Source organism: Dendrobates tinctorius, unplaced genomic scaffold (genome assembly GCF_039654945.1).
Source record: "Dendrobates tinctorius isolate UK_male_01 unplaced genomic scaffold, ASM3965494v1 ptg000240l, whole genome shotgun sequence".
In the NCBI taxonomy this organism is placed as follows: Eukaryota; Metazoa; Chordata; class Amphibia; order Anura; family Dendrobatidae; genus Dendrobates; species Dendrobates tinctorius.
The window spans coordinates 4,772,565-4,785,614 of record NW_027361907.1 but is presented as its reverse complement, the minus strand read 5'-3'; the positions used below and the strand labels follow the sequence as shown (position 1 = coordinate 4,785,614).

The 13,050-nt window shown below is 44.6% G+C and overlaps 1 protein-coding gene across 2 annotated transcripts in view; it reads right to left on the bottom strand.

Annotated features, from left to right (window-relative positions):
• The window catches only part of ARHGEF7 (Rho guanine nucleotide exchange factor 7), a 166,956-nt gene that overhangs the window by 144,397 nt on the left and 9,509 nt on the right, over nt 1-13,050 (bottom strand). For both annotated transcript variants that reach the window (XM_073556843.1, XM_073556842.1), the window contains exon 2: nt 4,354-4,437. In XM_073556843.1, coding sequence (XP_073412944.1) covers nt 4,354-4,437 — 84 coding nt within the window. The remainder of the gene's footprint in view (nt 1-4,353; nt 4,438-13,050) is intronic.

The window sequence follows — 13,050 nt, the reverse complement described above, 5'->3', positions numbered from 1 at the left end:
GCCATTGTAAACCATCACTGGGCCCATCGGCATCTCCCATCTATATTGGCAGAGCTGCTGCGCCCAGTAATTGGCTGCAATGCTGTCGACTATTTTTTACATAGGCTCGTAATTTGTATGCGGAGTTCTGAAAAGGGAAAACTTCTTCTACTGTACTACAGATTCATGATATAAGAGCCAAATAAAGAGGATATGCAGGAGACCTAATCCCTCCCCAAAGTTAATTCTGTAAATTTTTTTTCTTTGACAAACAATAACAAATGTTACCCTGCATACAGGGTCACAGCATTTACGGACCAGACTACTGCATGTAAATAGCACACAGGTCCTGCACATGCATGCTCTGCGGGGCAGCACTAGTCGGATAAATTCGGCAGATGCGGGAACTCAGACATCAGTTTTTCCTTATTCTTGTTTTCACAGATAACACACCATAACTATAATAGCTTATTGGGTAATTCACAAGTCCATTTTTTTTTCTTTAGACCAAGTGGTCAGCACAGAAGGAGACTTTCCTGAAATTGATCTGAATATCGGATCAAAGTCACCAATGCAAGTCTACGGATCCGAGGAAAAGAAAAATAAGGACTGTAATGCCCCTACGAATTTGTGTCAGGATACCCACGGCTAACAGCCTCCTAAGTATATATACAAGTGCATCTCACAAAATTAGAATATCATCAAAAAGTTTATTTAAAATATTCAATACAAAAAGTGAAACTCACATGACAGAGTCATTACAGAGTGATCTATTTCAAGTGTTTATTTCTGTTAATGTTGATGATTATGGCCAGTGAAAACACAAAAGTCATTATCTCAGTAAATTTGAATACTTTATAACACCAGCTTGAAAAATGATTTGTGAAGTTTCCACAATCAGTGATGGTTTGGGAGCCATGTCATCTGCTGGTGTAGGTACACTGTGTTTTATCAAGACCAGTGTCAGCGCAGCCGTCTACCAGGAAATTTTAGAGCACTTCGTGCTTCCCTCTGCCGACAAGCTTTTTGGAGATGGAAATTTCATTCTGCAGCAGGACTTGGCACCTGTCCACACTGCCAAAAGTAACAATACCTGGATTACAAACAACAGTATCACTGTGCTTGATTGACCAGCAAACTCGCCTGACCTTAACCCCATAGAGAATCTATGGAGTATTGTCAAGAGGAAGATGAGAGACACCAGACCCAACAATGCAGACGAGCTGAAGGCTGCTATCAAAGCAACCTGGGCTTCCATAACACCTCAGCAGTGCCACAGGCTGATCGCCTCCATGCCACGCCGCATTGATGCAGTAATTGATGCCAATGGAGCCCCGACCAAGTATTGAGTGCATTTACTGAATATACATTTCAGTAGGCCAACATTTCAGAAAATCATTTTTCAAGGTGGTGTTATAAAGTATTCTAATTTACTGAGATAATGACTTTTGGGTTTTCATTGGCTGTAAGCCATAGTCATCAACATTAACAAAAATAAACACTTGAAATAGATCACTCTGTTTGTAATGGATCACTCTGTTTGTAATGACTCTATATCATATGAGTTTCACTTTTTGCATTGAAGAACTTAAATAAATTAACTTTTTGATGATATTCTAATTTTGTGAGATGCACCTGTATATATGTATGGCAGTTCGTTTGGGTCAGGAGACCCGAAGATGGTCTGTGCCTTGTGTATGAATATCTGAATTCATCCTCAGAATGTTGGAAAAGTAGGATACGGAACATTCAGTAGCTCTACATTCATTGTCCACCTGGTCCGGAAGACACTCAGTGTCCGCAGATTCTGAAACTAGCCCAAGAGGAGTATCACAAAATTAACAGGAAGGCTGTATTGAGGAGCGTCGTTTTGTAGCATTCTCTATGCTTTTTTGTTTTAATAAAAATGCCATGGCAATGTTTTTGAGTATAGTTTTAATAAATAAATTACTATATACAACGACCTTAAATGGGTTTTGCACAGAATGGTTGGTAAATATATGATTGCAGGGAGGGACAGCTTCTGAGACCCCTACGCTGGGGTCACAAAAGGGGGAGAATTTTGCAGCGAAAACGCAAAAAAAAAAAAAAGCATCCCATGCAATCCTATGGCAATCCGCACATGCTGTGCTAATGCTGCGTATTTTTCTGTGGCGGAATCGCATTGCGGAAAAATATGCAGCATGCTCAATGTTTGTGCGGAATCGCGGTAATTCCGCACACATAGGAATGCATTGTTCCACTTACTTACCGCATCTGGCTAGGCCCATCATGCGCAAAGTAAGTGGAAAATGTAAGATACCTGTAAAAAATAGAATTAAAATGAAAAAAATTGTGATATTCTCACCTTCCGGCGACCCTCGCAGCATCACCAGGCCTCAGCGATGCTCCCGGCAACTCTCGTTCCCAGCGATGCCTTGCGACAATGACCTTTGATGATATTGCAGTCTCGCGAGACCGCTACGGTATCGCGAGGTCGCGGCGTCATCAAAGGTCATTGTCACAAAGCATCGCTGGGAACGGGAGTTGCCGAGAGCATCGCGAGGATCGGGAAGGCTGCGTGGGACGTTGGAAGGTGAGAATATCACGATTTTTTTTTTTTTTTTTCTTAACATCTTTTTACTACTGACGCTGCATAGGCAGCATCAATAGTAAAAAGTTGGTCACACTTGTCAAACTATGTGTGACGAGTGTGACCAACCTGTCAATCAGTTTTCCGAGTGATGCTACAGATCGCTTGGAAAACGCTAGTATTCTGCAAGCTAATTACGCTTTTTGTGGGAATTACGCATGCGGATTTCTCGCGGATTTCCCGCAGCATGGAATTGCTGAATTCCCGCAGAAATTTCTGCGGGAATTCCGGACGTGTGCACATAGCCTTAATGATGCGGGCGATCTGAATTTCAGAGCCACTCACAGCATGCTGCTATTTGCAGATCTGCACTGCCCCATGGTATAACATTGCAGAAAAAGAGAGAATATCCTCCAGCAGGAGCCAAAAATATTAAAAATAGTTTATTAATCACATTAAAAACTGTAGTAGCAGGTCACCTAAAGAGATCCATAGACATAGGAGAAGGAGACCAACTAGTTTCAGCTTAACACCTTAATCATGGTACCATATATTTTCTGCTACAGCTGGAGGATATTCTCTTTAATTCTGCCATTTATCTCCACGTTCGAGACTGGGACGGTTCTGTGCGCTGCCTAACAGATGAAGACTGCTAATCCAAGTTTGGTGAGCTGACTATTCTTGTTCCCTCTGTTTTCATAGTATAACATTGGTCCGACTCTTATCAAATTACACATTGGATAGTGCTCAGCCGTGTTTTACGCTCATGTGAGCGAGGCCATAAAAGGTCCAAATTCCCCTTTGTGAATGAAATAATAGTCAGCAGGTTGACCCGACACCGATACAGACAGTGAGCGGAGCAGGGGTCACTGCAGCAGGACCCCAGTTCTCGGAAGCAGCGTGGGTCCCCGTACTCAGACCTCCAGAGATCGCACACTTACCACCTATCTTGGAAACAGTGACTTGTTTGGAGACTCCACATTGGTACTTATAGCTGTATTATAAGTATTCAAAAGGCATTGCACATTTGGTGTATCTGCCAGAAAAAAGCCAGGCTTATTCCATTCACCCGACAGTAGCCAGATGTTATTGGGTGCTATGGAATAGTGCAATTGATGGCATTCTATATGGATGCCCTGTATACCTGCATATTGATTAGGTTTAATACCATGGGAACCTATGGGCAGTTCCGCTACTAGATAGAGTCCCCCACAAAACCGTATGTGTCGGGTCATCTTGCCACCTGACGCCCCGGCATAAGGGCCATTCACTGTGACTGCAGCGTACAATGGCCACGCACTTCGGGCTAGGATTGCACTTGGAATAAGGGTACGGGCACACGGGGCGGTTTTTCCCCAAAACCTGAAGGAATTCCTAGAGCACTAATGGGATTTCGGAGCTCTCATGCACACGCTGCTGCTTTTTTTCCCTTTCCGGAGTGGAGCAGATTTAAACCTACATGATGTCAGCTCTGGCAGCAGATTTCCCCCATACCAATGAGTGGGGAAAACTACGCCACAAAACAAGTCTTTCTGCAGCATTTTTCGTGCCAACATCAGGATATGTGGCAGAACATTCTGCAGATACTGGAGGGCTCACACGACCACCTAATGTGCAGCCTGTGTCCGGCCCATCAGGTCGGGAATGGCCGTCTGTGGCCTGATCGCTAGCTACTCGGATGGCACTAGAGAAGTGTGAGGTTATCCAGCTCCACTGCTCACAGTCCAATAATGCGGGACCTCTGGTAATCCGACACCTCACTCCACGGCGCACACATCATGGACGCCGCACAGGACACTCACCTCCAGGTTGAAGTGGCTGCAGCCCTTCAGGAACTCCCTGATGTTTCCCAGGCACTCGGTGTCGGTGCGCGGCTCCGGGTACACCTGCGGGGAGAGACAGACACCGGGTTAGGAGCGGCGGACTCCGGGGACCCCCACACACGTGCACGGAGGACCCTCACCTCACAGCCTGTCTCCCGTGCGGCATCTACCAGGAAGCAAATCCCCAGTCAGGAAATGACGTCCCGAGCAGGAACACGGAGCCTCCCTCTCCTCCGTGCAGAGCCCCTGCTAAGGACGACCACCCCTTACATGAGGGTGGCCCCTGACCTGTCCGGCGCCACTTGTCCACACAGACCTTGCACAGGAGGTGTACGCGTGCGTGTTTGCTCCGTGTTTCCCAGAAGGTGCAGCCTCCCCGCCCCTGTGAGGGACATCTGGGGGACACTCGCGTCTCCTTTTTGTGTCTCCGCGTTACCCAATGGGTGCATTAGACTTTCCTAATGGGTGACCGAATGCCCTACGTATCACGGCGGGAGCATAGAGTGCAGTGCAGCTAGGAAAACCTCTCAGCTATGTTCACATTGGGTTTTTCTCATGATTATTTTTTTACTAGAAACTTTACAAAATCCTCAAAACCTCTTGGAAACTTCTTCCAATAGCAGATCCACGCTGGTGTTCATGTATGTACTGAGGTTTTTTTTTGTTTTTTTTTTCCTGAGAAGGTTTTGACAGCAGTGCGCATGTGCTGGGCCTCTCTGACCTCTCCCGGCGCCTGCGCACTGCAGTACTCTGCTCTGCTCTCAACAGGGCAAATAAGGCTACTTTCACACTAGCGTCGTGCGACGGCCGTCGTTGGGGCGACGTACCGTCGCACGTTGTGAAAGTTGTGCACAACGGGGGCAGCGGATGCAGTTTTCCAACGCATCCGCTGCCCCATTGTAATGTCCGGGGAGGAGGGGGAGGAGTTTCGGCCGCGCATGCGCGGTCGAAAATGGCGGAGACTACGCACACAAAAACATTAGTAACGTTTGTGTGTGTCGCGTCCACCAAAACACGACGCATCCGTCGCACAATGGATGCGACGTGTGCCAATACGTCGCAATGTGTCGCTAATGTAAGTCTATGGCGAAAAAACGCATCCTGCGGCCAACTTTGCAGGATGCTTTTTTTCTCAAAAACAACGCATTGCGACGTACGTCGCCCGACGCTAGTGTGAAAGTAGCCTAAGTACGTCTGCACAGGAGCGCGATGCCAGGGAGCGATGAAGCAAGCAGGAGGGCGGCAACGCAAGAAGATAGGAGGCACCGGCCTAGAACCTGTGAAACCCATCAGAGCGGACCGACTCCCGGGTTAGCATAATAAATCTTATTCTTATCTTTCATGTCAGACCGGGGGCTTAGCTACAGAATTTTAGAATGCTATAGATAAGCTCTGAAAGGCACCGGCCGCATCTTATAGCAGCCAAAACAGGTGACAGGTGTTCCCTTTAATGTGTACATTAGCTGTTAAAAGGGTTGTCCACTACTACGACAACCCCTTCTTGAACTAAATGTTTGACCCCGATAAAATAAAAAAAACCCATACTTGCCTCCCATGGTGGCACTGTTCTAGCAGTGCTGGCTCTCATGGTCCCGGAGCTCTAGTGCGGTGGAATGGCACGTGGTGCCCGGCGCCCAATCAGTTCTGGCGTCATTGTCCCCGCCTTCGTACAGATCGAACATGACGAGGAAGTGAGATGAGCTGCAGCCCGCTGGGCACCATGTGCCACAAGAGAGCTCCAGGACTGCGAGTGCTGACACCACTGAGTATATATTTTTTTTATTTTATCGGGGCCAAACATTTATTCAAGAAGGGGTTGTCCTAGTAGTGGACAACCCAATTAAGAAATAGATCTCCGCAAGAGTCTCCCAAAGCTTCTTTCTTAAATTAAAGGGGGCGTTACCAGAGTGAGACATGTAGATCAGGAGAGCAAACTGTCAGTCATTACATGTCTCACACTGGTAATGTCTCCTTTAACTTAAAATAAGCTCTTAGGGCAGGTTGTCATGCAGATCAGTGTCGGGCCCATAATCCTGACCAGCTCATTTACACTTGGATTTCCATGGAATAAAACATCAGATCATAGATATCAAGGTATTATTTTATTCATCTTTCTATGATTTGCTCATATAGGTGGTTTGGGATGATTGATCCTACTGACCATATACCCTTTAAACCTTTTTAGGTTACTACGGCAGGTGAAGTCCATGGTGACATTCACACATGGCCACCTCACGTGGCGGTCTGAGTTATCTCCCAGGACAGCACAATTCTCCTGCTCCAGATTCCTGTCCTCCACCCACAGTATCACCATGTTCGGCACAGCCGCCACATTACTTCTGCAGCAGGAGAGTTGTGCCGACCCCAAGAGTTTCAACTATGGCAATATCCTATTACACGGAACATTGTGGCGCTGGCTATTTAGGGTCGGGAACAGACCTGCTCCTGTCGCCGCACAGGATGAAAAGCACAAAGCTATACAAAAGAATTACTGCAGACAACAACATTATAGTGAGGTCACAGAATGTGAGCAAAAAGATACTGATGTCAGAAGCTAAAGGATAATGACCAGCAAGTAAAGTCATTGCATAGGGCTAATAAACACAGTGCCACGGTGCAATAATAGCAAAAATGGAAACTGTCACGTGTAGGTGGACTGCGCTACAGGAGTGAAGAGCCTTGGGATCCTAAATCGTTTTGTTTGTTTTTTTTATACCAACGCGTTTCTGCACCGCACTGGCATCTTTCACAAGGAATCAAAACCAAGAGCTACTCAGTAGTGCAATAATACATACACATACTGCACACAATATATATTGATAGTCCCTCATGGGATTCTTGGCCCAGGTGATCTATGCCACCTACACTACTGCCCTTGCTCACAGGACTAATTTCTGGGAACAAGTCATTTTTGTCACCAGATGGTGGATATGGATAACAAGTAACAGGATCCTTACTGGAGTTTGTATGGGAAATGATGCTCCCCACAGTACTGCCATCCACTTTGTATACTAGTTCTATGGATTACAATCGCAGGCCCTGTACAGTAGGACAGCTACAAGGAATGCAACTATCAAGAATTAATTCAGCTTTATATTCAATAGCCAGACAGATGCATGCTTTCCTTACCGGTCAAAAAGGTCTCTGGAAATGCTAGCACCAAACCAAGCTCGCCCTGTTAGCATCTATGATTGACGTCCTATATTCATTCTACCGATGCCAGATGGTTAACATAATTTTGTCTCCAAATCTGCACAGAATGCATTACTGTTTGGCTGAACATCCATCTGCCCTGGAGCAGATGTAACCAGGAATGGTGAGAAATCTGTATGCATACTTATTTTAGTATTCTCTGGTTAACTTTACATGTTTTTTTTGTTCTATTAAATATCAGCAAATTATCTATTCTGTGATATCTGGATAGAACCTCTTTAACCTAAGCTAAAACGTAACCATAGATAAAAAACTTGAAATGTAACTATACCTTCGCTAACATTGGCCAAAGACATGAGATATTTGTATGCTTCAGTGTTTTTGTACATGTGCTGTCCATTATTTTTTCGGCTAGATCATGAACACACTACAATCAATGTTATAACACCAATTTAGCCATAATTGGGAAGTATCTATATCCGAGACACGCCTACATATCATAAGGGAATGTGCACACGCTGCGGATTCTGCTGCGGTTCCGCAGCGTTTTTGGCCCTGCGGATCCGCAGCAGTTCTGCAGACATGGTACAGTACCATGTTATCCTATGGGTTTTCAAAACCGCTGTGCCCACGCTGCATTTTTTTCCGCGGTTTACAAACCGCAGCACGTCAATTCTTTCTGCGGATTCCGCAGCGGTTTGGCACCTGTTCCATTGTCCAGGTGTCAAACCGCAGGCAAATCCGCAGGAAAACCACAGTTCACTTTACCCGTGGTTTTACCTGCGGATCCGTGCGGAAAAACCCACAGGTGAATTTGCAGCGTGTGCACATAACCTAAATAATAACCAACAAGAAGAGGTGCAGGAAATGTCTCACAAAATAAGTGACTTTACTAATATAAAGAATCACACCAAATATCAAGATTTAAAATGAAAAACAGAGCCTCAGTGGAGGGCTACAGCCACATACTTAGACCTTGCACAAGGCATAATATGCCAACATGTCAATGCCTCAAGATTAAATCTCAGTGAAGAAATGGGCCAAATAGAGTTAATACAAACTTACATAGTGTAACTGTGGTATGCTCCAATAGTGGTGCAGCCCTGGTGCCCCAGCACGTGTTTCACCCAGCTTCATCAAGGGGCGTGTTCCTTTTCTTCACTGAGATTTAATGCCTTTTTGGAAAACACCAGTGATTGTCTTACCGCTGTCTCTAACATCATGTCCTCCCTATATCTGAAACTGAACCTGTCAAAGACTGAACTCCTCGTGTTTCCTCCCTCTACTAACCTACCTATGCCCGACATTTCCATTTCCGTGTGTGGTTCCTCCATGACTCCCCAGCAACATGCCCGCTGTCTTGGGGTCATACTTGATTCCGAGCTTTCATTCACCCCCCACATCCGATCACTGGCTTGATCTTGTTATCTGCACCTCAAAAACATTTCTAGAATTCGACCCTTAGTTACTTTGCAAAAACTCTTACTGTTTCTCTTATTCATTCTCGTCTAGACTATTGTAACTCTCTACTAATCAGTCTCCCTCTTACCAAACCCTCCCCTCTCCAATCTGTCCTGAATGCTGCAGCTAGGATCATATTCCTCACCAATCATTATACTGATGCTTCTACCTTGTGCCAGTCCTTACACTGGTTACCCATCCACTCCAGAATTCAGTTTAAACTTATTACCCTCACCCACAAAGCCCTCCATGGCCTCCCTCATCTGAGCCTACCACCCTACCTGTGCACTCCGTTCTGCTAATGACCTGAGGTTAACATCCTCAATAATCAGAACCTCCCATTCCTATCTCCAAGACTTTTCACGTGCTGTGCCAATTCTTTGGAATGCACTACCCAGGTTATTACGATTAATCCCCACAGTTTTAAGCGTGCCCTAAAAACGCAACTGTTCAGACTGGCCTATCGCCTCAACGCGTTAACCTAAATATCCCTGTGTGGCCCATTCAAAATTTTTTACCATAACCAGGTACCTCGCATCATGTTCTCACATGCTTTATGCATTTAATAGCCCTCTGTGTCTGTATTGTTACATATTTAGACTGTTAACTGGTTCATGCAGCATCACAGGAACACCCGATTCTTACACTATGGCTGGTCCAAACAATAAAAGCAATTGTTACCATCCACCTTTCGTGTCTCCCCTTTTTCCTTATAGATTGTAAGCTTGCGAGCAGGGCCCTCATTCCTCTTGGTATCTGTCATGATTTATGTAATGTCTATTGTCTGTAGAAGTCCCCTCTATAATGTAAAGTGCTGTGGAATATGTTGGCGCTATAGAAATAAAATTTATTTATTTTGAGCCTCTGACATTTTGGCATATTTTGCAAGTCTAAGTATGTGGCTGTAGCCCTCCATTGAGGCTCTCTGTGTTTCATATTAAACCTTGATATTTGATGTGATTCTTTACATTGATAACATTTATTTTGTGAGACATTTCCTGCACCTTCTTGTTGGACATTACAGTCGATGTGTGTTTTCACTATTTTTTCTGAAGACCAATTATCCGCGAATGAACATGGAGACGTGTCCAACTTTGATCCGTGTTACTGTTTAAAGGAACTCGTCAGTCGATTTCTGCTGTCCAAACCAAGGTTAGCATGAATCAGAGCCTGGTTTCACAATCGCAGTTGTGTATGATTTTTACTGAAACACTATGGTGTTTCAGATAAGATATGGGGTTTTTTAACAGACTTCCCGGGAATCATAAACATTTTCAAGACTTGTCCGATGCTGCCCCTTGCCGGTGTCTCCTCACTCCGCTCCGGGAAGTTGACATGTCCCTTTCATGTGTGTACAATGGGAGAGACCTGTCAATCAACTAGAGTGGTGCGTGAAGAAGCCAGCCAGGGGCAGTGATGGACTAGTCTCCTCTCTGCCTATAGTCCCGGGCTGCTTCTTCAAACTATGATTTCTTTGAAACGCTGCAACGTTTCAGAAGAACACATGCCTGGCTGCAATCACGCACCCATGCTTCGATCTATGCTGCCTCTAGTTTTGGCAACAAGAAACAACTGACAGGTTTTGTCTTCATGGGTAGAAGAAGATAAAACATTTTTTTTTCTTCATGGATTTCATAGAAGTGTTTTCCTCCTGAAATGTTTTTTTTTTTCTGCAGCCTTTTCATTGGGCAGTGCCTAGTTTGGAGCATTTTTCCATCGGGCGCCGTTTTGAAAAAATTACATGCACCATTTATTACAACCTGAAGTGGAAAGACTGAAAAGACTTCACCTATTAACAGCAAAATGGCTTTACACTGTAAATGAACAGGAAGAGCCTTTCAACCATTTTTCAGGCATTTTTTTTTTAGAGCAGACACTCTCTAAAAATAAAAATTCCCAAAAACCCTGTGTGCAGATACCCTAGCTTCTATGCTGAGTGAAAGAGATCACACCCGAACTGTCTGGAGTAATCTACTGCCGAACGCAATAAAGAGATATATATCTTTTCGGTATCAAAATGGAGTAAGCCAACTAATATCTCATGTCTATAATCACCCAAAAACTAACACATACCCCCAAATGATCGTTACTGAAAAAAGAACAAATACTAATAAAACAAGTCCTGAGCTTTTTCCAGCTCACTGAACATTTTGCCTCTGCACAGACAATAATAAAGAGGGAATGGCAGAGGATTTGTAACCAGTGTGACATTGCCCTTAGCCACGTTTTAATCAAAACCAGTCAATATTTTATGTCTATGTAGACACACAAACATAAATAAGCTATCATGTCAACATGATGACTAACTTCCAGAAATATTGTCAGAACAGCTTGTCTAATATATTCTACACTGGTTTATAATGGTAAATAATGTGAATCACATGAAAAATTGATGCCAATTTTTAAAGGGAACCTGTCAGAAAAGTTGTGGCCATTAAACCAGTGCCAGTATGCTATAGGACTGAAAAGCAAATTCATAAATTCATATTGCCAGAAAAATTGGCGTTTTAGGGTATGTGCACACGTTGCAGATTAGCCTGCGGAATTTTCTGCAGAGAATCCGCATCTCTTGGCAGAAAACGCAGGGCAAAACGCTTGCGGATTTTAATGCGTTATTGCTGTGGGGATTTGTTTGGGAGAGAGAAAGAGAATACTCCAGACTGAAAACGCTGCTGTGGATCCGCAAAAAGAATTGACATACTGCTGAAAAAAAACCCGCTGCAAATCTGTGTGGATTTTTCCGCCGCATGTGCACAGCAATTCTTAAATTTCCATTTATAACATTGGTTGTGCACTACACAGCAGATGACAGATACCCGATGTGTACGTTAGTTACCAGCTTCCTGCATCAGCGCGCTGGTTACTAACATGCTCGGCATCGCTGTGCTGATCGCTGGTGAAGCTGTCTGTTTGACAGCTCACCAGCGATCACATAGCGATTCACCAGCGATCCTGACACATTGATATCGTTGTCAGGATCGCTGGTGAGTCGCTATGTGTGACTCCAGCCTTAGCCATTAGAAATCACTGTAACTAGAAGGATTTAATGACTCTACCCTGAAGGGGTTATCCGGTGACTTTTATTTTTTTTATGGGTCTGGGAACTTATAGAACAGCTGCTTCTCTTCTGCTCTGCTCTTGACAGGCGAGGAAGGGGGGGTTGTGGTTGCCAATGTCATGCTGATTGACAGTTGGCTCCCCACCGCCTAACTGCAGGAAGTCAGCTGTCAATCAGCATGATGTCAGCAATGTCTCCCTGTCAACAGAGCAGAAGGAGAAAAGGCCCCTTTACATTTAGCGATGCACCAGCGATCCCAACCACGATATGACCCGGTCAGGATCGCTGGTGTATCGCTAAATGGTCGCTAGTGAGCTGCCACACAGGCAGATCTAACAGCGATGCAGCAGCGATACAGCGGTCGTTACTTACCTTTCAGATGCGGCAATCCTGACGTCCACGTGTCGCTCGTCGGCGCCAGCAGGAAGCACCCGACGAGAAATGGAGCTGCGCGATTAGCGAAAGACAGCGGGGGAGCCGGTCGGAGGTAAGTATCACACATAGCGATATCGCTGCTGCGTCACAAAATCGTTGATGCTTTAGCGATATTGCTAGCGATATCGCTATGTGTAAAACCCCCTTAAGGCTGCCTCTGTTGACATGAGGTCAAATGAAGCAGCAGAATCACCGCCAGGAGCAGAACAGGTAGGCAGTTTGTTTTGGTGCAGATCATTATAATCACAAAGAAAGACAGACATGTGAACAGCTACACAGACTATAATGAATACTAATTCTACCCTAGTTGTATCCAATATTGTCCAATTTTCATGTTTCTTTGATAAAAGCTTGATAAACCTACTCATCCACAAAAAAAAAACCATGAAATTCTGATGGTAAAAACTGTTGACCAAACTTTGACGCGAACCTGAGCCAAAACACCAAAGAAAATCAATCCATTTTTTGTTTACGAGAAAAATCACTGATCTGTGAATGAGCCCTTACGGTAATAGTCCAACATAAGGATGATTCCCTTACTACATTTCTTAATTTCTATTGTTTTCTTC